We start from the raw sequence: 22,783 nt of genomic DNA on the forward strand, positions 1-22,783 counted from the left end.
ATGAGGAATACTTGTGGCACCTTAGAGACTAACAAATTTATTTGGGCATAAGCTTTCGTGGGCTAAAACCCACTTCATTGGATGCAAGCAGTGAAAAATACAGTAGGAAGATATATATACACAGAGAACATGAAAAAATGGGTGTTGCCATACCAATTATAACAAGACTAATCAGTTAAGGTGGGCTGTTATCAGCAGGAGAAAAAAAAACTTTTGTAGTGATAATCAGGATGGCCCATTTCCAACAGTTGACAAGAAGGTGTGAGTAACAGTAGGGGAAAAAATTAGCATGGGGAAATAGTTTTACTTTGTGTATGAATAGATACAAAATCCATGTTTTCTTTCTGGGAAAATAGGCGCGTAACTTCTCATCGCTAGGACTATCACTCCTACAGCTAGTGCGATCAAGCATTTGTTAGCAGCTCCTATTCTATAGATAAAGAAATATATACACATACTGTAATAACTACCCAGACAGAAATTCAAAAGAACATAAGAATGGCCATACTGGTTCAGACCAAAGGTCCATCTAGCCCAGTATCCTGTCTTCCGACAGTGGCCAATGCCAAATGCCCCAGAAGGAATGAACAGAACAGGTAATCATCAAGTGATCCATCCCCCTGTTGCCCACTCCCAGCTTGTGGCAGTGGAAGTGCCAGAATATATGGTTCTCATGTATGGTGAACAGTAACCATACATCAGGGCCAGCAAATATCTTACATACTTTCTTTTAAATCTCCCTGCCACTACCAAACCAGGCTTGAAGTAAAGTGATTTCAGTGTATGCCAATAACCTTTCAGGAACTCTAGAGAATCTTTAAGTATTAACAAGAGCGGAAGGAAATTAGAAAGGTTACCAAGTCTTTATTTAATGGCTGTGTTATTTAAGCTTTATAAAAATTATAATGAAATCAAATCGTATTGAAATAAAAAATCATCATCTAGGAAACCCTGCAGTAACCATCTATTTCAAAAACATACATTTAAAAAAAAAATCACAATATGTTTTTGTATAACTGCAGAACAATCTTTACAACTAGACCTGTAAACATCAGAAAACACAAAACAATGCTGTGTAAAGCTCTTCTGGCTTCTAAATTCAGAAAATCTGAAAAAATGCAACTCCCATAGGAACCAGCAAGTAGCAAGGGTTTCAGGGAACAGTCAATACACCTGACCTAAGATACACTAAGAATTGTGTTCCAAGGTATGATTTGTACTTTCAAAATTATAATGTTTATTTCCCCCCAAAAATTGATAAGACATTCTGCTACTGAGATACATTTCTGACACGAACCCTAGAAGTTTCCCAGTTTTATTTGCAGTAAATTAGTAATTAGTGGGTACATATTATAAACAGTTTGAAGTTGATGAGGCTGACATTTGCAAGATTAGACTCTTAACTGTAAACAATTTAGCAAACTGAAGAGTGAGACCCCCTATATAAAGATCAGAGTGGAGGGAAGGGACTGAATATACAGAACTATTCTCAGAGTACAGTTTGAACCCTCAGAAGAAGTTTTTCAACCCTCCTTGATTTACCTGGATATCTTGCAGGCAGATTTCATGTGCATCCAAGGAACACTGAAGTCTTGGTTCCAACAACTTCTTAAGATTTCCAACTGGTTCATTGATGTCAATAGCCTGACTCACAAATTCTGCTGTGGTGTACGTCTGCTCAACGATGCTTAAACACCAAAGGATCAAAGAATTGATCATTAACTGAATGTTAACAAAACAGCTTTGAAAATGCACTAGCTGTGTGTTCTCCTATAGTAATAAAAGCTATAGCTAGGTTAAAACAAATTGGAGATAACCTATGCAAAAGCGAATATTGATGCCAGAAATTTTAATAGTTTATTGAAAACCCTACTGAGGGTATGCCTACACAGCCCACAACAGCAAGCCTCCCAGCTCGGGTCAACAGATTCAAGCTTGCAGCACTCAAGGTAAGGGCTCTAAAAACAGGTGTAGACAGCTCTTTGAAGTTGGCAGCTGGGGCTAGAGCTCTGACTCTGAAGACTAGGGATAGAGAGGGCGGGGTGATCAAACGTTTTTACTCAATGACACTCTGGTCTTTTTCTCCAAGTGGTTCCATTTAATTTAAATCCAGCAATGTGTGAGTAGTTAGAACTACAAGTCATTTAAAAGACACTCTGATTTGCATGTTTGGACTTGTCTTACATTTATATTCCATCTCAAACAGCTTGTTGCTATTTCTTAAAACTGGGCACCAGCTATTTTTGAATTTAAAAAATCATAATTAAGCAGTTTTTAAGTTATTGATATCTTTTTGTGAATAGTACTTAGATAACTGCAATGTTTCTGAATACGTGCTTTCTGAGATAAGAATTTTAAAAGGTTTTTTTTTTTTTTTTTTAAATTGTGCCACTTATCTAGGGCTACCATATGTCCGGATTTCCCCGGACATGTCCGGCTTTTCGCTCTTTAAATAGCTGTCCGGGGGGGGGATTTCTAAAAATCTAAAAATGTCCGGGATTTCCCCCCCGGTCGGCTATTTATCAACCGAAAAGCGGCTGACAGGGCGGCGCATTGGGGCCTCGGCAGCCAAGGCCCCTTCCCGGCTCCCCCCATCCCCTACAGCCTTAGCACGCCACCCGGCAGTGCTGGGGGGCAGGGCTGTGTGCTTGTGAGGGAACGCGGCGGCGGGGCTGGCAGAGGTGGCCAGAGCCCCTCCCCCGCTTACCCCCTCCTCCACAGCCTTAGCACGCAGCCCAGCAGCGCTTGGGCGGGGCCAGACACCTGCTCTAAGCCGAGCGGCACGGTAAGGGGGCCGGGGAGTTGGAGAAGGGGGGCAGTCAGGAGATAGGGAGCGGGGTGGGGGGGGTTGGATGGGTCGGGAGTTGGGGGGGGCTGGCAGGGGGGCAGGGGGGTGGAGAGGGGTCGAGGCAGGCAGGGAGCAGAGGGGGTTGGATGGGTCGGGAGTTCTGGGGGTCCTGTCAGGGGTCGGGGAGCAGTTGGATAGGGCATGGGAGTCCCGGGGGTTTGTCTGGGGGTGGGGGTGTGAATAAGGGTCGCGGCAGTCAGGGGACAGGTAGAGTCCTAGGGGGGCAGTTAGGGTGGGGGATTCTCAGGAGGGAGCAGTCAGGGGACAAGAAGCAGGGAGGCTTAGAAAGGGGGTGGGCTCCTAGGGGGCAGTTAGTGGCAGGGGTCCCAGGAGGGGGCAGTCAGGGGACAAGGAGCGGGGGGGGTTGGGGATTCTGAGGGGGGCAGTCAGGGGGTGGGGAAGTGGGATGGAGTGGATGGGGGCGGGGCTAGAGCAGGGGCGGGGCTAGAGTGGGGCTCCCCCCCGTGTCCTCTTTTTTGATTGTGGAAATATGGTAACCCTAACTTATCGAATGTCTATGTTCTTCTATTTGTCCAAATGTATCCCATCACAATTAAAATCTGAAACAAATATTAAAATTGGCAGGTGCAAGAGGCAAGGCAACTGTTAGGGGCAAAAATAGTAAAATGTTTAAATAAAAATCTGTCATTTTTGAAAACAAGAAATCTGCCAATAAAAATGGGAAAAACAAAACAAAACACCAAACATGGTGACTAAAAAAATTATGTAAACTAGTCAAAAGGAATAGAAATAGTCACTTCCTGCACTCTCCAAAGGTCACCAAACGGCATAACTAAGTGAGGAACAGAATTTAAGTGACTTGTCAATAGTTAAGTAGGAGATTTGGGGAAATGACAGGAGCAGAACCCTGATCTCAGAAATGCTAGGACAATACAACTCACTGACTCAATTTCTTTTCCAAATCTCTAATTAGTTAGAAAAATTTTAAAATGAGGATAATGCTTGCTCACTTCTATATTCATTCTCCCAAATGAAAAAGAACTAGATGAGTGCAAAGAAATGCGTTTGGAAATGCCAACATTTTTCAGATGGGCTAACACAGGACCCATCCTGAAGGCTGCTCTGTGTAGGCAGATCTCTGCACCCACAAACAGCCCCTATCCTTTTATTTGATTTTTTAAAAATGTCTATATGTATATTTACAGACAAACAAAAGGAAAACGAACAGACTTAGGGGGCAAAAAGGCAAAAGTCAAGACACTAAGAAATACCAAAAAATCTCCTTGTTCAAAAACCCACTTAAAGGATTCTCACTCTAAATATCACCATTTACAAAACCCAAGGAAGTGAAACAGTTAATGACATAAGTCTTACACTGTCCATGTCAACATTTCACTTTCTTCATAAAAATGTGCAGACTTTATCACAAAACAAACATGGTTCTGATATAAAATACTGCTCTTTTATCAGTAATAAACAACGCAAAATCCTTCCTAAAACAAGTTTTATGTTTAGATGGCACTATGATCAGCCACATATAAAAGTCCACATAAATACATATTTTTATCTTAGAATACATCAAAAATCATTTCATGTGTTAGAGATAAGACACTAACATTGTGATAAAATATGTATTTCTTTATATCCACGGTCTGGGCCATCCAGGTAGATTATTACAAGGATGTGTAATCAATGGTTACCCAGGACTATATAATTACCTGATAATTCGAAATTATTAGCATCTTGTTTGACTTTGAAAACCCTTTTGGTATCCAAGGAACTCCTGCAGAATATTAATAAACTTGGGTATTTGTTGTGATGGTGACACTGCTGTTAACGTAATGAAAATGTATGCCCGTAACAAGATTCCTTCTCTCTACTCTACTCACAACAGCAAGCAGAATGCTCTGGTGACTCCCTTTTAAACAGAAAAGGGATGGAATGTTGGAATCAGAAGATTCCATGGCAGTTGGAAAATAAAGAGAAAGCAGAACCCCGCCCAACACACACACCTTCCCGGTCACGGGAGAGCGAGGGGATGAAGTGTTAACAGGAGCTGGGCAGAGCACCAAGTGATGGTGAACTGGAGAAAGGGAAGAAACTGACAGACTAGGGGAAACAGAAAGAGCTGAGAAATCCACCCGGCAGGTAGGAATGACTCTGGCATCACCTGGAACTGGGGAAGGAGTTGAATTGTTGCCATCTTTTGTTAAATAATTTTTTCCCCTTTGAATCTCCGAGAAGTCTGCAAGGAAATAATTAGTCCTGGGAGGGATAAATGGGGTTCAGTGCAATAGCATTCAGGCATTTATATAGAGCACTGCAGTGACTCACTTGCAGCCACAGCTTCTAGAGCAGGGCACACATGGATATCCAGCCTCATCGTGGTGCAAGTCTAAAGGTTAGCATATAGTAAGGACAGACAGCAGGATAAAGCAGGCACTTAGCTAGGAATATTAGTTGATGAAGGAAAGATAATGATTATAGTACAGAGCAGGTAGAAAAATTTCACTCGACATTTTCATATTAAGGATGGGTCAAACTCCATGCACACTGCAGATAATATAAAAGGATATAGAAGTTTGCATGCTACAAGGAGAAACCTGAAGAGTGACCTTGGTTTTGTCACCTACTTTTAAAGCTATGTTGACCCAGACACTTGCACATCTCATTAAATGGTATGGAGTTCCGATCCTAAAGAGAGCTTTGAGGGGCTGGCTTATGTACAGAGGAAACGTACAAAATATAGGAGAATATAGGAGAATACTCAAATTGTTAAAAATAAAGAGGAAATCAGACTTAGAGGCAGGATTTCTGTTGTCCAGTTATATGTTTTTCTCCAATTCAAAGGGGCTAATACCTGAAGGAAGCTCTTCAAGAGTAGGTAACAGAGCTATGCTTTTTTATTTTTTTTTCCCCCTCTCTAAATGTAGACAGTGGCAATTAAGCAGTAGGAGCAGATTTAGACAGAGAAGTAAGGTAACTCATGTAGGGCAAAAGGCTTTTAATCTCTGGTATTTGCAGCAATGGTGGCTGCACTGTTAATGTCATGGACATTATCTTCCCCCTCTGTTTTAGTTACAAACTGCTTTGGTTTACATCCCTTTGATAGGAAAAGTGATGGCATGAACTTGGAATCTGAAGTTTCTATAGCACTTAGGAATGGCAGCTAGAGAAGAACATACTGATTTAATGGCTGTACACATGCTGCAGACTTCACAAACATGCTCCTGAGGAGTTGTCAAGGTAGTGAGAGTGAAGTGAAGAAAGGAAAGGAAGAGAAGAAACTAACAGAACCAGAGTAAAAGTAGCAGACAAAGAAAAAATGACTGAGAAATCACAAACAATGCAGACCCATCATACACTGTAATCAGGGTATTGAAGGTCTTAATTGCTGCTTGAAGATTTGTTTAGTTCTAAAAGTGATTTCCCTTTCTACAATAAGTTTGTTTTTACTACAATCATTTAGTTTGACAAAGGGTAAATGACCTTAAGGAAAATAGCATAGAAGAAATATTTACAGAATGTGGTGAGAGGATTAGAAATGGCAGTCACAACAATTAACATCAGGATACTATGGGTCATCCTAAGCAAGTTACATCTTGTGTGTTATGGCTTCCTTTCGGCATAGTAAAACAATTTTTTTCCCCATTAGTCTGATTTTCCTATGTCCAGGCCAAAAGCACTAGATCTTTATGGATAGAAATTCCATGCTTAAAAAAATAAAAGCATAGCAGTAGGAATAGCAGTAGGAATATACTACCAACCACCTGACCAGGATGGTGATGGTGATTGTGAAATATTCAGGGAGATCAGAAAGGCTACAAAACCAGAAAACTCAATATTAACTGGGCACATCACCTCAGGTTGGGATACAGAGCTAAAATTTCTACACACCATTAATGACTGCTTCTTGGAGCAGCTAGTCTTGGAACCTACAAGGGGAGAGGCAATGGTTGATTTAGTCCTAAGTGGCGCACAGGATCTGAGCCCAAGAAGCAAATATAGCTGAACTGTTTGGTAATAGCAGCCATAGTGTAATTAAATTCAACATCCTTATAGAGGGGAAAATACCAAAGAAATGCACCACAGCAGCATATAACTTCAAAAAGAGGAAATACACAAATATATGAGAAAGTTAGTTAAACAGAAATTAAAAAGGAATGGTCAAGAATGAAATGCCTGCAAACTGCATGGAAACTATTTAAAAACACCATAATAGGGGCTCAAACTAAATGTATTCCCGTACCCGCCCCAGAAACAAACAAAACAAAACCAGTAAGAGAACCCAAAAAAAAAAAAAAAAAAAAAACAAAAAAAAAAAAAAAAAAAAAAAAAAAAAAAAAAAAAAAAAAAAAAAACAAAAAAAAAACAAAAAAAAAAAAAAAAAAAAAAAAAAAAAAAAAAAAAAAAAAAAAAAATGCCGCCATGCCTAATTAACAGTGTAAAAGCATAATTATACAGGCCAAAGAATTTGAACAGCAACTAACAAAAGACACAAAAACTAACAGCAAAATAGGAACATTAGAAGCAGGAAGCCTGCCAAACAATCAGTGGGGACACTGGATGATCAAAGTGCTCAAGAAACACTCAAGAAAGACAAGGCGACTGCAGAGAACGTAAATGAATTCTTTGCACTGGTGTTCCCTGCAGAGAATGCGAGGGAGATTCCCACACCTGAGCCATTCTTTTTAGATGACACATCTGAGGAACTGTCCCAGATTGAGGGGGTCAATAGAGATGGTTTTGGAATGAACTGATAAAACAGTAATAAGTCACCAGGACCAGATGGTATTCACCAAGAGTTCTGAAGGAACTCCAATATGAAATAGTAAAACTACTAACTGCAGTATATGAATCAGCCTCTGTACCAGATGTCTGCAGGATAGCTAATGCAACACCAATTTTAAAAAAAGGCTCCCTATGCAACCCTGGCAATTACAAGCTGATAAACCCCACTTCATTAACTGGCAAAGTGGTTGAAACTATAATAAAGAACAGAATTATCAGACACACAGATGAACATGATATGTTGGGGAAGAGTCAACACTGGTAAAGGGAAATCACGCCTCACCATTCTATTAGAACCCTTTGAGGGTGTCAACAAACGTGGACAAGGATGATCCAGTGGATATTGTGTATTTGGACTTTTAGAAAGCCCTTGACAAGGTCCCTCACCTTGGGCTCTTAAGCAAAGTAAACAGTCATGGGATAAGAGGGAAGGTCCTCTCATGGATCAGTAAATGGTTAAAAGATAGGAAACAAAGGGTAGGAATAAACTGTCAGTTTTCACAGTGTAGAGAGGTAAATAGCGGGGGGGGGGGGGGTTCACCAAGGAACTGTAATAGGATCAGTCCTGTTCAACATTTTCGTAATTGATCTGGAAAAAGGGGTGAAGAGTGAGATGGCAAAGTTTGCAGACGATACAAAAATCACTCAAGATAGTTAAGTCCAAAGCTGACTAAGAAGAGTTACAAAGGGATCTCAGTAAATTAGGTGACTGGGCAACAAAATGGCATATGAAATTCAATGTTGATAAATGCAAAGTAATAACAAGGGAAAACATAAGCCCAACTATACGTACAAAATGATGAGGTCTATATTAGCTGTTACCACTCAAAAAATGGAACTTGGAGTCATCGTGGACAGTTCTTTAAAAACATCTGCTCAATGTGAAGCAACAGTGAAAAATGCTAACAATGTTAGGAACCATTAGAAAAGGGACAGATAATAAGATAGGAAATATCATAATGCCACTAAATAAACTCATGGTACACCCAGACCTTGAATACTGCATGCAATTCTGGTTGACCCATACCAAAAAAAGATATATTAGAATTGGAAAAAAGGACAGAGAAAGGCAACAAAAACCATTAAGAGTATGGAATAGCTTCCATATAAGGAGAGGTTAAAAAGACTGGGATTGTTCAGCTTAGAAAAAGAGATGACTAAGTGGGGATACGATAGAGGTCTATAAAATTATGAATGGTGTGGAGAAAGTAAATAGGTAAGTGTTTTTTTACCCCTTCACTTAACACAAGAACCAGGGGGTCACTGAATGAAATTAATAGGCATCAGATTTAAAATAAACAAAAGGGAGTACTTCTTCATGCAATGCACAGTCAACATGTGGACCTCATTGCCACCGGATGTTGTGAAGTCCAAAAATATAACTGGGTTCAAAAAAGAATTAGATAAGTTCATGGAGGATGGATCCATCAAAGACTATTAGCCAGGATGGTCAGGGACAACCTCATGCTCTGGGTGTCCATAAGTCTGAATGGTAGAAGATCGGACTGGACAACAGGGGATGGATCACTTGATAATTGCCCTCGTCTGTTCATTCCCTCTGAAGCAATTGGCATTGGCTACTGTTGGGCTAGATGGACTATTGGTCTGACTCAGTATGGCCATTCTTATGTTCTTAAATAAGAACTCAGTCTTCTCCCCACTGAATACAATGACAAGACAGACTGCTTTCTATAGGAGCAGGACCTAAATATGATAAAAACTGTAAACTATTTTCAGCGCAAGTGACACAAGTACACCTCTTCCCCGATATAACGCTGTCCTCGGGAGCCAAAAAATCTTACCGCGTTATAGGTGAAACTACGTTATATCGAACTTTCTTTGATCCGCCGGAGTGCACAGCCCCCCCCCGAGCACTGCTTTACCACGTTATATCCGAATTCATGTTATATCAGGTCGTGTTATATCAGGGTAGAGGTGCAGTAAGCAATACTGATTGATCGTAAGCACATACCTTTCTTCAGTGCACTCCTGTTTCTCAGTCCCATCAATTTCTATTTCTATCAGCTCCTCTGCATCTCTTTTAGTCATGGCTAAAAAGTCTCAAAAACAGGCCTGCAAAAGAAAAATTGTTAAAGTAGTTTCATGAATTATAGGGAAGCAAAATTTGAGCATTATAGTTTCACATAAAAATAATTTGTTAATTCCATATACTATTTACTAAAAATGTTTTCAGCTGCAAACTCTAAAGCCAATTACACAGCTCTAAAATGGAAGGGTGATGCAGAAACCACAAAGCAGTTGACAATACTTGTTCTGGCAAATGGAAGTAGTAAGTTGATGGTTTTGTTTTTTTCTGGGAGGAGGCAAATTCTGGAATTTAAACAGACATATAGGTGCAGAAATCATACATCCTGAGGTAGAATCATAGAATATCAGGGTTGGAAGGGACCTCAGGAGGTCATCTAGTCCAACCCCCTGCTCAAAGCAGGACCAATTCCCAACTAAATCAGGTAGCTTTTGTTCTCTTCCTTTGGAGGCTTCTACACTTACTGGATGCTGTATGAACTGGTCAGGTTTACTTTTCATTGGATGATAACATTTAAATTTCAAATTGTTTTAAAAATACTTGAGAGATTTTGTTGTCCCATTTGTATTACATACTGTCCTTGGAAGAAATATGAAAGCTGTTGACAGCTATAAAACTTTTTCTAAAAATATATTGTATTAAATATGTTATCTATTTCTATTTTTTTAAAATTACGTTACCTCTTGTAGGTGAATGTATTCAGTATTAATCTACAAAACACCTAATAAACAAAAGATTTTCCATCTGAGGTCTCTTATCTCTCACCAAGTTCAATGATCAATGCATGTAGATGAAAATGCATGTGGTATGATCACCTAATTTGTGCAGTATGTTAGTGTCAAACTATTCTTTTGGGCGGTTTTTCTTATTTATCATTTTTAATCTTTCTCCAAAGTGAGGACAGCATTAGATTAATAGCCAAAGAAATTAAAACTTATGTTTATCTTTGCCTTAAATCTACCTAGGAGCTGCAGAATTCAGCAGCTGGCTTGTTAAGCAGCATTTCTTTTTGTGAGCACATCAAACCTGAACTCAACCGGTCTAGATCATAGTCCATTGGCTTCTTCATTTTAAGATTTTGTTTGACCTGGAAAACCCTAATGGCCTAGGACGTAGCTATCCAAGAGACTTCTTCTGTCACTGTGATCCATTGCCACAGTTGTGGAAAGCAGAGGCTTCTAAGCTAGACAATGCCCCCATCACCCACCGGTACAAGAGAGAGGAGGCTGCTAGCAGGGTGTCCTGTAACCGCTTAGTTAACCTCCAGGACAGACTTCAAGGCATCTCTTTTTCTCCACAGAACATAAAGATTTACAGAGAAGGGCATGGCTGGGTAGTGATAGGAGGATGACCAGTAATTCTGTTGGGGGCGGGAGGGAAGGGGAGGGTATTACATTTGTTTTATGCTGCAGCCCAGTTATTGTGATCTGTGGGTAATTGCTGTAGTCTGTCTGTGTTAGTGAAGTATACTTTAAGAAACTGTCAAGGTGCCCAAAGCTTGGCATTAGGTGCGCTTCTGTTTATAATAAAAAAAATCAGAACAAATGGTGCTCCAATCATAACTAGAGTCTCTTAGTGCTATTAGAATATAAGTATTGGAATAAGGATACAAATACAATGAAGTGGGCTGTAGCCCACGAAAGCTTATGCTCAAATAAATTTGTTAGTCTCTAAGGTGCCACAAGTACTCCTGTTCTTTTTGCAAATACAAACAAGTAATTGTGAAACAGACTAGTATGAATGTTTCTGTGCCCAATAACTGTGAGCAGAGAACAAAGTAACCAATCGGTTCCCTCTGCTATATAAGCCATGAATCTCTAGCAGCACATTACCTTAAATATTTACATAGATTGGAAACAATGGATGTGAAAGGGTACAATCAAACTGAAATCCAAGTAAATTTTTAGTTAACATTAACTCTGTGCCTTTGACTGCCTGGGCCAATCTTCGTGGTCTTGAAGTCATATTTTACTGTGCTTTAAAATGTTTTCCTCTCCCAGTACTGTAGTGCATGGCACACAAAAACAAGTGTGAATGGGGAAAGGTGACTACCTAGTGCATACCAGTGAAATTGACTATAAAACAAAGTACTGGTTAATGCACACAAGAGTGAAGCAAAACAGAAACCAAGAAACAACATTTTGCATTTGTTCCGTTACACTGATCTTATGATTCACTTGTAGCTAAAGTCAGCACAAAATGTTAAGAGGATGTCCCAGAAAACAGGTATCTTACTAAGTAGAACTAGGAGATTTACAGCAGCGTCCACAGTGGACACAATTGCGTATGCTGCGCCCAGAACAACAACAATCGCGGGCAATCGCCACACTTTCCCCTTCATGACTGAACTGACACAGCGCGGGGCGGAGAGGTGCGGGGCGCCTGAAGCGTGTTTATTGCCCGCCGGCGGGGACGGGTCTTTGATGTAGCTGGGAGGGAGCCAGCGAGAGCTCGGGATGGGGACTGGACAATGGACTCCCGGGGAGCAGAGGGCCCGCCAGCCAGGCTCAGTAGTTGCGACAGCAGCCAGGCCTCCCCCTGCCTGGGGGGAAGGGGGACAAAGCGAGCGGGTTTCCCGGGCAATTGGCTGGGAGCATCGGGCCTCCCCCGGCGCCCCACAGCCGCCATGTGACGGGACCGAGCCTGCGGCAGCGGGCAACGCTGCGCCCCGGGGACGCCCTCGCCCCCCAGGACTGCACAGAGCCCGCGAGGGGAGGCTGCTCCCGGCCCCTCGCCCCTGGCCCCGCCGCCTCCCTCCTTGTTGTTTGAACCCGAAACGGAAATGAGACTCGCTGCGCCGGGGAGAAACGGAAACAAAACACGAGCCGCAGCCAGGCCCGAGCCCCCCTCCCCCGGATACGGAGAGCGGCGCTTCCCGTCCACCCGCCCCTCCCTCGGGCGCCCCGGGCCCCCCGGCCCGCTCGCCTCACTCACCCGCCGCAGAAACTCCCGCCCCGACCGGAGCGGCCCGCCCGACTCCCCCGCGCCCACTCGCTAGCGGCGGCTCCGCAGGGTCCTTACGCCGCCTTCCGAGCGCCGCACTGAGGAGAGCGGAACGCGCTGAGGATTGGGCGGCGAGGCCTGTGCAGGGCCCAGGCGAGGAGGGAGCGCGAACACAACCACCCCCCCACAGGCAAGGGCAAGGACTACAACTCCCGGCATCCCCCACTGCGCCACCTTCCACCCGCCAATCAGCGGGCGCAGGAGGCGGGACTTCGCTGAGACTTAACGGCCGGATTAATGGCCTAGGTTTCTCTGGCTCGGAAGTAGATCTGCTCATTTCCGGTGGTGAGTGGTTAGCGGTGCTGCTGCTGCTGGTGGCGGCGGTGGCTTGGGATTGTTATTGGGTCGTTCCGTCGGGGCGCGGCGGCTCTAGGTACTTGTTTAACTGGCGGCGGGGGGCGCCATGTTACCCGCGGGGGCGGGGCAGGCACGCGAGGAGAGCGGTTCCCAGAGTTCTCTGCCACTGGGACGGGCTTCCCAGGGTGCACCGCGCGCTAGGCTCGGTGCCGTGACCCCCCCAAGGTGACTGGAGCCGGAGCCAGGCAGAAGGATCCCGCCGCCGTCCCCTGTAACGCGCCGCGGCCGCCGCTGGGTCGGGGGGAGGGAGCTGCGGTCGGGCAGGAAGCGGCGGCCGCGGCGCCCCGTCCGCGGCTCCTGTCGCTCCCCCGCCCGGCGCCGGGCCTGGCTGCTCGGGGACGAAAGTCCCTGCGGCCGGGCCACGGTCTCCGCGACGGGACGGGCTCGCCTCGGCCTCTGGCCCCGCCACCCCCGGCCCTTCCCGGGGCTGGGCCACCCTGTGTCTCCCCGTCAGCAGCAGATCCCTCGCCCCGAGCGGGGCTGGCCCCGGCCTGCTCGTTCCCTCCGCCCCGTGGCCGCTCGGCTGCGTGGGCAAAGTAGCCGGTTCCGCGGGGTAACCCGGCTCGGCGACGGGTTTAAACAACCGGTTCGCGTCTAGTCGGGCAGCGCCCCACAGGGTAGTTACCTGTTGGGCTAAGTATAAAACTCCTTCTTCGGTGCTTTACCTGCAAACTCTGCCTTTTAACTTTGAGATTGTTGAGACTATCATTGAAAATCTTTCCCTTTTATTACTAGTTAACTTACAAATAGAAACACAAAACTTGGCTTGTGGTCATATGAATATGATCCATGTAAATGTCAGTCAGTGTTGTCAGATTTTCTTAAAAGGTTCATTGTTGGTTTAAAGATCACACATTTCTGACTTAGAATAGCACTGTATTTTTATGAAAACAAATAATACTGATTTGCTAGCTTACTCTTCATCCCTGTTGTATTCTCAATGAAAACTACCTACTTTCTAATCAGCTTTATTTTTGTCTTTGAATTAGTATGCCCTGTGCCAAATGAATACTTAAATGCAGGTATTTTTGCTAAGCACTACAAATAAAAATGTCCAGTTCATTTTTTTTAGCATTTTGTTTTGATATACTTTTTTATTCAGACAATTCATTTTAATGTGGAAGAAATATGAATCGTAGGTCAAATGAGGGGATACATTCTAGCAAAACTATATTTCTCAGATATAGCAAAATTGTCACTCTTTCATTTAAAAATGTTGGACTATTTCTTTCTCTTGGTGTTTCCCTGCATTTAATAATGTTGACATTTTTAACTGATCTACGTTTTTTTTCTTTTTGCAAATGTAAAGTACAGAAAAAACTGCAAGAAACGGCTAACTTAATGCTTTCTGTTTGTTTCTAGCTGAAACCCTCTGCGAGTTCATCATGATTCTCCAACAGCTATTTAGGTTTTCCTCCATTTTCCGCTCTGCCATCTCAATACACTTGCGTAGGAACATTGGCCTTTCTGCTATAGTGTTTAATAAGGCGAAGGAACTTGATCCAGTTCAGAAGCTCTTTATAGACAAGATCAGAGAATACAACATGAAGAGCCAGTAAGTTATTGGAATGCAATAAATGTAATTCAGTGTATTAAGTAAAAAAGATTAATATGAAACTTTTAGCAAACATTAATATGGGATTATTCCTCTTATAATTAGGTCTGTAGCTTCAGCATGGAAAGGCCCCAAGTACTGACCTAGTACAAATTCTAGTCAATGATTCTTCCACTTCTGAAGCCCAGAGGAAGGTGGGCTAGGAAATAATTCCTTATTTTGCAACTGCAGTCCCAGGTGTTAAAGGGTGTATCTGTGCTTCATGGAGGAATGTTACAAAAATAAGCTTTCATGAAATGTTAGAATTACACAAAGAAATGCAGTCCTTGAGGACTGACACTTGATACATAATTTGCGAGAAAAAATTATCTAGAACACCTCAATAAAAAGAAAGTTCAGACTTAAGTCTTTACTAGTTATTGTGTTTGTTATTACAGTTGACTTTGTCCATATTACTACTTGTGTATAGCTGCATATGAAGGTAAGGGAGTATTGAACAGTAGCCATAAAACTTTGAGTGTTGGTTTAGTTATCCAAAATGTGAACAGATAATGGGGTCCTTTGCCAACATTGACTGCTTTTCCTTTTTTTTTTACTGACCTCAAATAATTACAGTTATTCTTTCCAAAAACAAAATGCAAGAAGTGAATAAATTCATCTAGAAATAGTGGGCCATAAAATCATGTAATATAAAAATAAAATTTTACATTTGAATATCAACATTTTGAGAGAATCTCTGATTTAAATGTCTCCAGTTACTCACCTATCAAGAAACTCTTTTATTCATTTGTTACCTGTAGGAAGATTTTGCATTAACAAAAAATTATCTTAAACAACAAATTCCAATTTCATTAGAAATATTTAGCAAAAGAAAAGCTGTTTAATGGTGTAGGAGACGCTCAGTATGTTTAAAGGAGGGCTGGTTGCGGTCAAGCTAAAGAGCTAACTAACTGGTTAGAATCTCACTGGCAATAGACTTCGGATTGTTTTTAGATTTAATAACATTTTCCTAGTCTGTGACCAAACCCATTCAATTTAATAAATGCTGTAATGCTAGCATTTTGTACAAAATCTCTTAAACTTATCAGTGTACTGATTCTGCTACTTCCGTAGTACATTCTAGAGCAGTGATTCCCAAATTTTTTGCTAAGGTGACCCACCAACTACTTCTGGCTTGGCTTGCCATCCAGGCCCCCTATCCAGCTCTCACTCCTTCAGCTCTGCCCCGATCTGCAGCCCCAGCTGGCCCCTTTCTCCCTGCAACGGGGCAAGGGCCAGGCTGCTGTCTGCTCAGCAGCTTCTGCTGCTGCTGTCTGGATCCTGCTCTCATTTCACCTGGATTGTAGGCAGCAGCATGCGGAGGGGAATCTAGGCAGTTGCAATCTAGAGGAAGTGGCTGCAGCCAGTGAGTGGATAGACAGCAGCCTGATAGTGATTGTGGCCTGGCCATGGGGGGGAGAGGGGCTGGTTGGGGGCCAGGGTTGGAAGATTGTTAAGAAAGGTCACGGTGCCTCCCATCCATCAAGGTTTGGGACCCACCGTTTGGGAACTGGTGTTCTGAAGTTACAATTTCATTTAAAACAGACTCTTGGCTCAAATATGTCAAACTCAGCTTGAAGACCTTTTTATTGCAGAATTGCTTAGTGAAACATTAGGAGTGAAATGTGGTGCAGAGTGGAAGTAAGCATCCATTTCACAGATTAGACTTTTTCAAAAGAAAGATGATCATGGAGATACCAGTGAAAGAACATTGCTGCTGCACTCCTATTGTTAGCCCCTCCCAGCCAAAATATCAGTAGAAAAAAGTGTCCAAACCACCCGCGTTTTTTTTCCCTTGTGTCCTTTTTGGTGATAATGGTGAAAAGAGAGGAATAAAAAAGAGCATATCTGTACCAAACTATCAGTTGTCTTAGCTTTGAGATGGGGAAAGGAAACTATTCTTTTAAAATAGAAATACTTCCATATGGAGGATGAGTCATGCTGTAGGGGATTCTCTAGAGGTGGACTTAGAGAAATAACTAAAATGAGAAACCTGGGGGGGGGAGTGGGGGTGCGAATAATATGATGGAGGAAGTTGTTCTTGGAGCATTAAGAGAAATTGTCCACAACTGATTTAGCTACAGTTGCTGTAGAGCTCTTAAAGCTGCAGTTGGCACCAGATAAGTATTGCATTAGGTAAATTTGTGTTCTTTTCATGTTTGTCTACTAAAATTAAAACTTAGGTGTAGCTACTCTTACTATTCGTGGGTAGTTTTTGATTCTTACTGGATTGAAGAGCTCTTTGCATTCATTAAATCTTTTTCTAATGATTCTATCTGGGAATACTCTTGTGGTTTTTAGACTGTAAACTGATCAGTGCAGCAACCATTTCCTCATTCTCTTTACCGCAGCGAGGACAGCATCTGCACTAAAGCAATAATTAAGGCCAGAATAAGGTTAATGGAATTCATTGATATGGTTTGTATTAACACTATCACTAAATTTCATAGTATTTTTCTCCTAATGGTTTTTACATATGGGTGGGAAATTATCAAGTTTTGTAACATAAGGTATCAAATCTGTATTGAAGCTGGTGGAAAAGCTTCAATATTTCCATGTTTAGATGTCTAAAACATGACTTCAGGTTTCAGAGTGGTAGCTGTGTTATGAAAGCTTATGCCCAAATAAATTCGTTAGTCTCTAAGGTGCCACAAGTACTCCTTGTTGTTTTTGCTAAAACATGAATTGTTAGCTATGAAACACAGAACTTGTGGACAGAAAGTTGTAGAAATGTAACACCCATACATGCAAATAGGCTTGTTCAGGACTCAATTTTAAAGGATAACTGTCAGTAAATGTCAATTGCAGCTGACATACTGAAACAGACACAAAAATATAACAGTAACAGTCTGTGTGCCTGCAGGGATCTGGTGTCACTGGCCCCACTGTCAAAGGTGCCCCCTGCAGCCTTGCTGTCAGTGCTACCTTAGCCCTACCCCCTCTAGTGTCCCACAACTGTAAAAATAAAAAGTTAATTGACAGAAATCTTAAATAATTTTTTTCAAAATTAGGCCTGGCAGAATTCAATTATTTTTCTATCTACAAATAACTGTATTTTCTAAAAAGGACAAAGGAATGAGTGAACTTGTTTCTTTATGTAATCATTCTTTAGACTGGGATTTTCAAGGGGACTTAAGGGAGTTAGTCACCTAACTCTAGTTGAAAGTCACTGAAATTGGATTCCTAATACCTCTAAGCCCCTTTTAAAAGCTTAGAAAATAGTTCAGTTCCTTTTTAGCAGATCTTATTTTTGGTAAATATTATAAAATGATATTCTAATTGAGGGATTTTACTCCTATTTAAAATTATTATAATGTGAGTTCATGTATAATGACTAAACTACATATCTTTAGTATTGTTGTGGTCAAAGACCCCCACACAGTTATTTTAGTTCAAAGACTCAAGTCACTATACATAAATCTTAAATCTGAGAGAGTTGGTATTACACTGGGGGAAAACATGGATTTTCAAATTGAGAAACTAGTTATTGATTATAAGCATGTGTTTGTAACATAACACCCATAATTGATGCTTCACTTTGGTATTAAACATTGTTTTCCATTAAGTAGTCTGTAGGGCTGCTCTTGTGTGCAGTTTTGTAGACTAGGAAGTACATCCCTAATTGTGGCAAGTTACCTGTATACTAGGCACTTCTTCACCTCGTTCTACTAGTATTAATGTTCTTACTAAACAACTTGGTTTGAAATTGATCTTCCCTTTCAGCAGATTAGCCTCAAAAATAGTAGCAGCATGTTTCAAGGAAGTTTTGTCTAGGTACTTTAAAGGCTTAAGAACAGAATTATGCCTTGTTGCCAAGTCTCCATTCACAGCCACTTAGAAAAATGCAACTTAATAATTGGATTTTAGAATTTACACTATTAAAGGAACACAAGCTAATATTTGTAGAAATATGCTTCTCGTTTTTCCATTTTAAACACTCCTTTAGCTTTAGTTAAGCTAAAATGTCTGATTTCAAATGCCGGAAGGGAAAAATGTACCCCCGGTACGCTCTCTACCTCTGGTTTTTCAAAATATTTAAATTGCTTTACTTATTTGGGGAGTGTAGAGCCATTTATCTTACTCTTTAGATTAGGCCCTTAAATGATAAAATTGCTGTATAAAATGTTTAGAATCAAAATTTTCATTGGACATTTTCTGCATTTAGGAAAGCTGGTGGTCCAGCTGATGTAGGCCCTGAATACCAGAAAAACATGGCTGAAGAAATCGCCAAAATTCAGCGGTTGTATGGTGGGGGAGACCTGACCAAATTTCCAGACTTCAAATTTGAGGGTGAGTCTCCAGCCTTTGTTAATTTATTCTTGCACCATAAGTGTGAAAGTGAGAGGATGAATAGTGGAATATAGAGCCTTTGTGACCAGTGACCTGGAGGTAAATCAGCCATATGGTCCTGGGAGAGAGCAGGACTCTGTTGCTCTTGGGGATGGTATATGTGCAGTCTGGTTGGCAAATAGGAACTTTGTGGCAGCAGTGTATGCTTAGTGTCATGTAAGGCTCCTGCAGCGATTGTTCCTGCTGTTGAGGATGTATTTGGCCACTCTGTCCATTCCTGAGACCTGAAATGAGCCTTGGTCAAGTGTACGGACAGTGTGTACCTGCTGCCATGTGACACAACGTTGCTGTTTGCTAAGAGCTGTCATTTGATAATGTTGAGACTTGGGTGGTTTGGTACAGATATCTGCACGTTAATTAACTTCAGGGGATCATGGCTGTGACGGTTCAGTCAGAAAATTCCACCAGAGAGGCACCAACAGCAGAGGTGTTGTTAACTAGTGTCACACAACACCTATTTTAAAGGATAAAAGTGAGTAGTGAAGTCACTGCCAAATCCACCAGGAGTCTTCTCTGTCATCTGCCATTAGTTGATCATCCCCATCCTCCATGGACTCTACAGTGATCTAAGGGAATAGGAAGATCAGAAATTCCTACATGAGGACTAGGTCCCCTGTGCCTGGAACTTCATTCTGCCAGTTACTGCATGGGGTGGACCTAGACTATTTATTCTTTCAGGAGTTCCCCTTTAGTTACATGAGATACTGCTGTGAGAGTTGCTATTTTCTGAACTATCCCTTCCTCATACAGTCAAGTGAGTAACTTTCTTACCTGCTGACTAATTTTCTTAGTACAGACAAAGCAATCTAAATGTCTTTAGCATAAGGCAGTCTCTTCCAGTTTTGAGTAATTTAGGATTAATCTTCCCGTGTGGCTTAAATTATACTATATCATAATGTGGAGTCTTTTCTCCAGGAAAGAACTAATTTTTCTCATTCATCTAGTTTGTGTACTACTTTGAAGTCTCATATCTTAACTTTACTGCTCATTGTTTTTTACGAGAGTCAATGGTAGGTAGCAAGACTTTTCTCTTGTTGCTGGTAAAACTGGTAGTACCCCATTAATAAACTAGTTGCAAGCTAGTTAGCAGGTAAGTTACCTTGGCTGTAGGTAAACATCAAATGCATATAGGAGATATTGCATATTCATGAAGAAACTCTTTTAAAAAACTTGTGCTAAATGTCCCTTTGCTTCCCCCACCTCTTTATGGCATGTTTGCAAAATTAGCTGCAGATCACTAAAAGTAGTAAATGGGTCCATGGTTTATATTCTGCTAGAGCCTGAAGTTGATCTATGAGCAGTATTGGAACTTGAGCATCTTAACATGAAACTAATACGACATTTTTTCCTCCTAGAGCCCAACTTTGAAGAGTCTCAAAAATGAGGTGGTTGGCGTCTGCATTCCAAGCACTAGTGTCATCTTTCTCATGGAGTTGTTAAATAGGCCAGCAGTTGTAATTTAATGTGGGGTTTCACTTTCAAATACTTGTTTGACTTCTGATCTCAATACAGTACAAGTACAACATGATTCTTGTGAACTGCCATATTCATAAAATTCACTTTTGGAAATCAAATATAAAGTGCTCAGTCTTTTATCCAGTGTTTAAACACTATTTACTGAGATGACATTTCAGTATCCAGATAAAACCAAATGAGCACTTAAGTGCAAAATACAGTTAAAGTTAATAGCTTTCCTGTTGAAAAGAACTGCGCTTCCCTAAATTTTAATCGTGTCACTGAAATCTTATAATAATACAATAAAGCCTACAAGTATGGCATTATTGTATGCATGTGATCATTCTGTGCAATAGTAACATTTTATTTAGACATATCCAGGAACTCAAACATTGCAGCTCATGCCACATATCCTCCAATTGTGCAAGGCCCATGAGCTGAAGTGGACTGACTTTTATATAATCTTGGTGCACCAGTACATTCTTGCAGAGGCTATCTTGTTCTTCTAAATAAAAAACTTGAGGTTTTTGGGGAGAGTTAAGTACTAAAGTTTCTAGTCTGTTCCTGAAGACCCCATCAAAATATGAAAAAACTTATTCAAGTTCAGTCCTGTCTACCAGAAACACCAGCAGAGGTTTGAACTACCTATCAATATTGCTCATTTTACTGCTGCTCATAGTACAGGGAGAAAAATGATCACATTGAGCTGACTTATCTGAATGGCATTTGATCCCAAGGAAACAAGACAAACTTTGAGCATTTTGCAATCTCGGTAACATCTCATTTTGGTATCTGGTACAGATCCAATTCCCCAATTCAACCGTTGGTAGGAACACAGGACTTATACTATGATATATCGAAGGCAGTCAGTAACGTCAAAGTGTAGAGTTTCATCTTTACCTGCTATTACTCCAAAATGCAGAGTACTATACCTACCCTTTGCCCTCCTCTGTCACAGTAGTTTAATGATAGTTTTCCTATTGCTTTTTTAGGAAAACTTTTCAGGGCTAAGATTAAGACTTTATAGAAAGTTTCACTCACATGCCCATGAAACTGCAAAATATTCTCATTTATAGTACTGTTAGATGTATGTTCTCTAAGCTAAGATTAAAAAGTAGGATTGCTCCTTTAAGTGACTTTCTCAGTATTTGGTGTGAATTCTTTTAAGAAATCTTAGCTTACGCCTGCCCCTGTAGCCCACTGTTTTTAGCAGCTACATTTGTATAGGGAAAGTTCACAATATTCTGCTCTTCAATCAATCCCTCTTGAGAATTATTGTATAATCTAAGCATTCATTTAAAATTTGTAGCTTGTTTTGTTAGACATGAGCTAATCAAACAAATATACAGACAGCCTGAATGAGAGTTCACTAAATGAACTATTAATCCCCATGGGGTGAGAAAGAGGGCATCTTAAATGTCAACGTCACTGCTCACTTTGAGCAGCAACATCCAGTTTCTGCTTCTCCTAGAATCCCATACTGCCTATTTTGGTGCCAAAGAATCTAGCTCCTAAAGTTTTCTCACAGCTTCTCTGAAAAAAATTTGCATGTTGATCCAGATATCTGTAGTATATAAGAAGTGGAGACAGTGAAATAAATTGGCTGTAATATTAAAGCAGTTCAGGGCCACAGGTAGCAGTTGTATTCATTTTCATCTTACTATCTCAAATAAAGCTCCTGTGGCATTTTTGCACTGCCAAACCAGCATTTGAAAGAACATACAGCACAGAGCTTAAGTAACAAAACTAGATGCTGATTTATGACCAATTGAAGTCCGTGACAATCCAGCAAATGCTTATGGGCCATCCAACATACAGATGCTTTCCTGCATTGAAACTGACTGTCAAAGTTTAACTAAGCAGACAAAGTGCATGTTCCAGCTAAAGCATGCTTGCTAAAACAAAAACATTTCCCCTTCTAATTACTATGGCTGTCATTTTAGAGTTGAAATATGAGAAATTTTTGGAGCTAAAGGAACATGTAATTGAAGATAATATCAGGCAGAATGTTTCTTGCAAAGCAGACTGTTCAACACCACCATGAGTACCATATTTCAGCAACACATTAATCTAATGTTGACCACTAGACCATTAATCTAGTTACAGACCTCCAAAAGCAAGTTCATAGTAGACAGCACATCAGACACTAGGCGTCATTTATTTGTAAAACTGAACTTTTAACAGAAAAATCAAGGCACTAATACTGCATCAGTTTTGCTGCACTGTTTTCCTTCACACATACAATCTTTAGCAAAGAAACTTTCACGGATCTTAAATATACTTCCTAGAAGGAAAAAAGCTACACACTTTAGCACTGGGATTTGAACATTTGATCTACAGTGGTGGTTTTCAACCTGAGGTGTGCAAACTATGTCTA

At 41.2% G+C, this 22,783-nt stretch overlaps 2 protein-coding genes across 5 annotated transcripts in view; one reads left to right on the plus strand and one right to left on the minus strand.

Annotated features, from left to right (window-relative positions):
• LOC113406633 (GA-binding protein alpha chain) overlaps positions 1-12,669 on the minus strand; it is a 41,312-nt gene extending 28,643 nt beyond the window's left edge. Inside the window, exons 1-3 of one of the 2 annotated variants that reach the window (XM_026652429.2) lie at positions 12,582-12,669; positions 9,573-9,673; positions 1,543-1,687 (exon numbers count right to left, since the gene is read on the minus strand). In XM_026652429.2, the coding sequence (XP_026508214.1) occupies positions 1,543-1,687; positions 9,573-9,649 (222 nt within the window). In that variant the 5' untranslated portion in view covers positions 9,650-9,673; positions 12,582-12,669. Of the gene's footprint in view, positions 1-1,542; positions 1,688-9,572; positions 9,674-11,479; positions 11,802-12,581 lie in introns of those variants that run through there. The other variant, XM_026652430.2, reaches the window with a different exon arrangement.
• LOC113404957 (ATP synthase-coupling factor 6, mitochondrial-like) lies at positions 12,493-20,933 on the plus strand. Of its 3 annotated transcripts, none has more exons than XM_026652440.2 (4): positions 12,493-12,935; positions 14,370-14,562; positions 18,767-18,891; positions 20,307-20,933. In XM_026652440.2, exons 2-4 carry the CDS (start codon positions 14,393-14,395, stop codon positions 20,333-20,335), a joined length of 324 nt encoding a protein of 107 aa, XP_026508225.1. In that variant the 5' UTR covers positions 12,493-12,935; positions 14,370-14,392; the 3' UTR covers positions 20,336-20,933. The 3 variants fall into 3 exon arrangements, with proteins under 3 accessions (XP_026508225.1, XP_026508223.1, XP_026508227.1); XM_026652438.2 differs by lacking the exon at positions 12,493-12,935 and adding an exon at positions 13,268-14,029; XM_026652442.2 differs by lacking the exon at positions 12,493-12,935 and adding an exon at positions 13,268-13,624.
• Positions 20,934-22,783: the final 1,850 nt, after the last annotated feature.

This window comes from Terrapene carolina, unplaced genomic scaffold (genome assembly GCF_002925995.2).
Source record: "Terrapene carolina triunguis isolate 2854851 unplaced genomic scaffold, T_m_triunguis-2.0 Scaffold33, whole genome shotgun sequence".
Lineage (NCBI taxonomy): Eukaryota > Metazoa > Chordata > Testudines > Emydidae > Terrapene > Terrapene triunguis.

Bases quoted from the DNA above. Each gene is read 5' to 3' on its own strand.
- LOC113404957 (XM_026652438.2), top strand. From the start codon at position 13,948: ATGAAAACTACCTACTTTCTAATCAGCTTTATTTTTGTCTTTGAATTA. The intron at 14,563-18,766 runs GTAAGTTATTGG...TTCTGCATTTAG, and splicing joins GAATACAACATGAAGAGCCA to GAAAGCTGGTGGTCCAGCTG. The intron at 18,892-20,306 runs GTGAGTCTCCAG...TTTTCCTCCTAG, and splicing joins TCCAGACTTCAAATTTGAGG to AGCCCAACTTTGAAGAGTCT.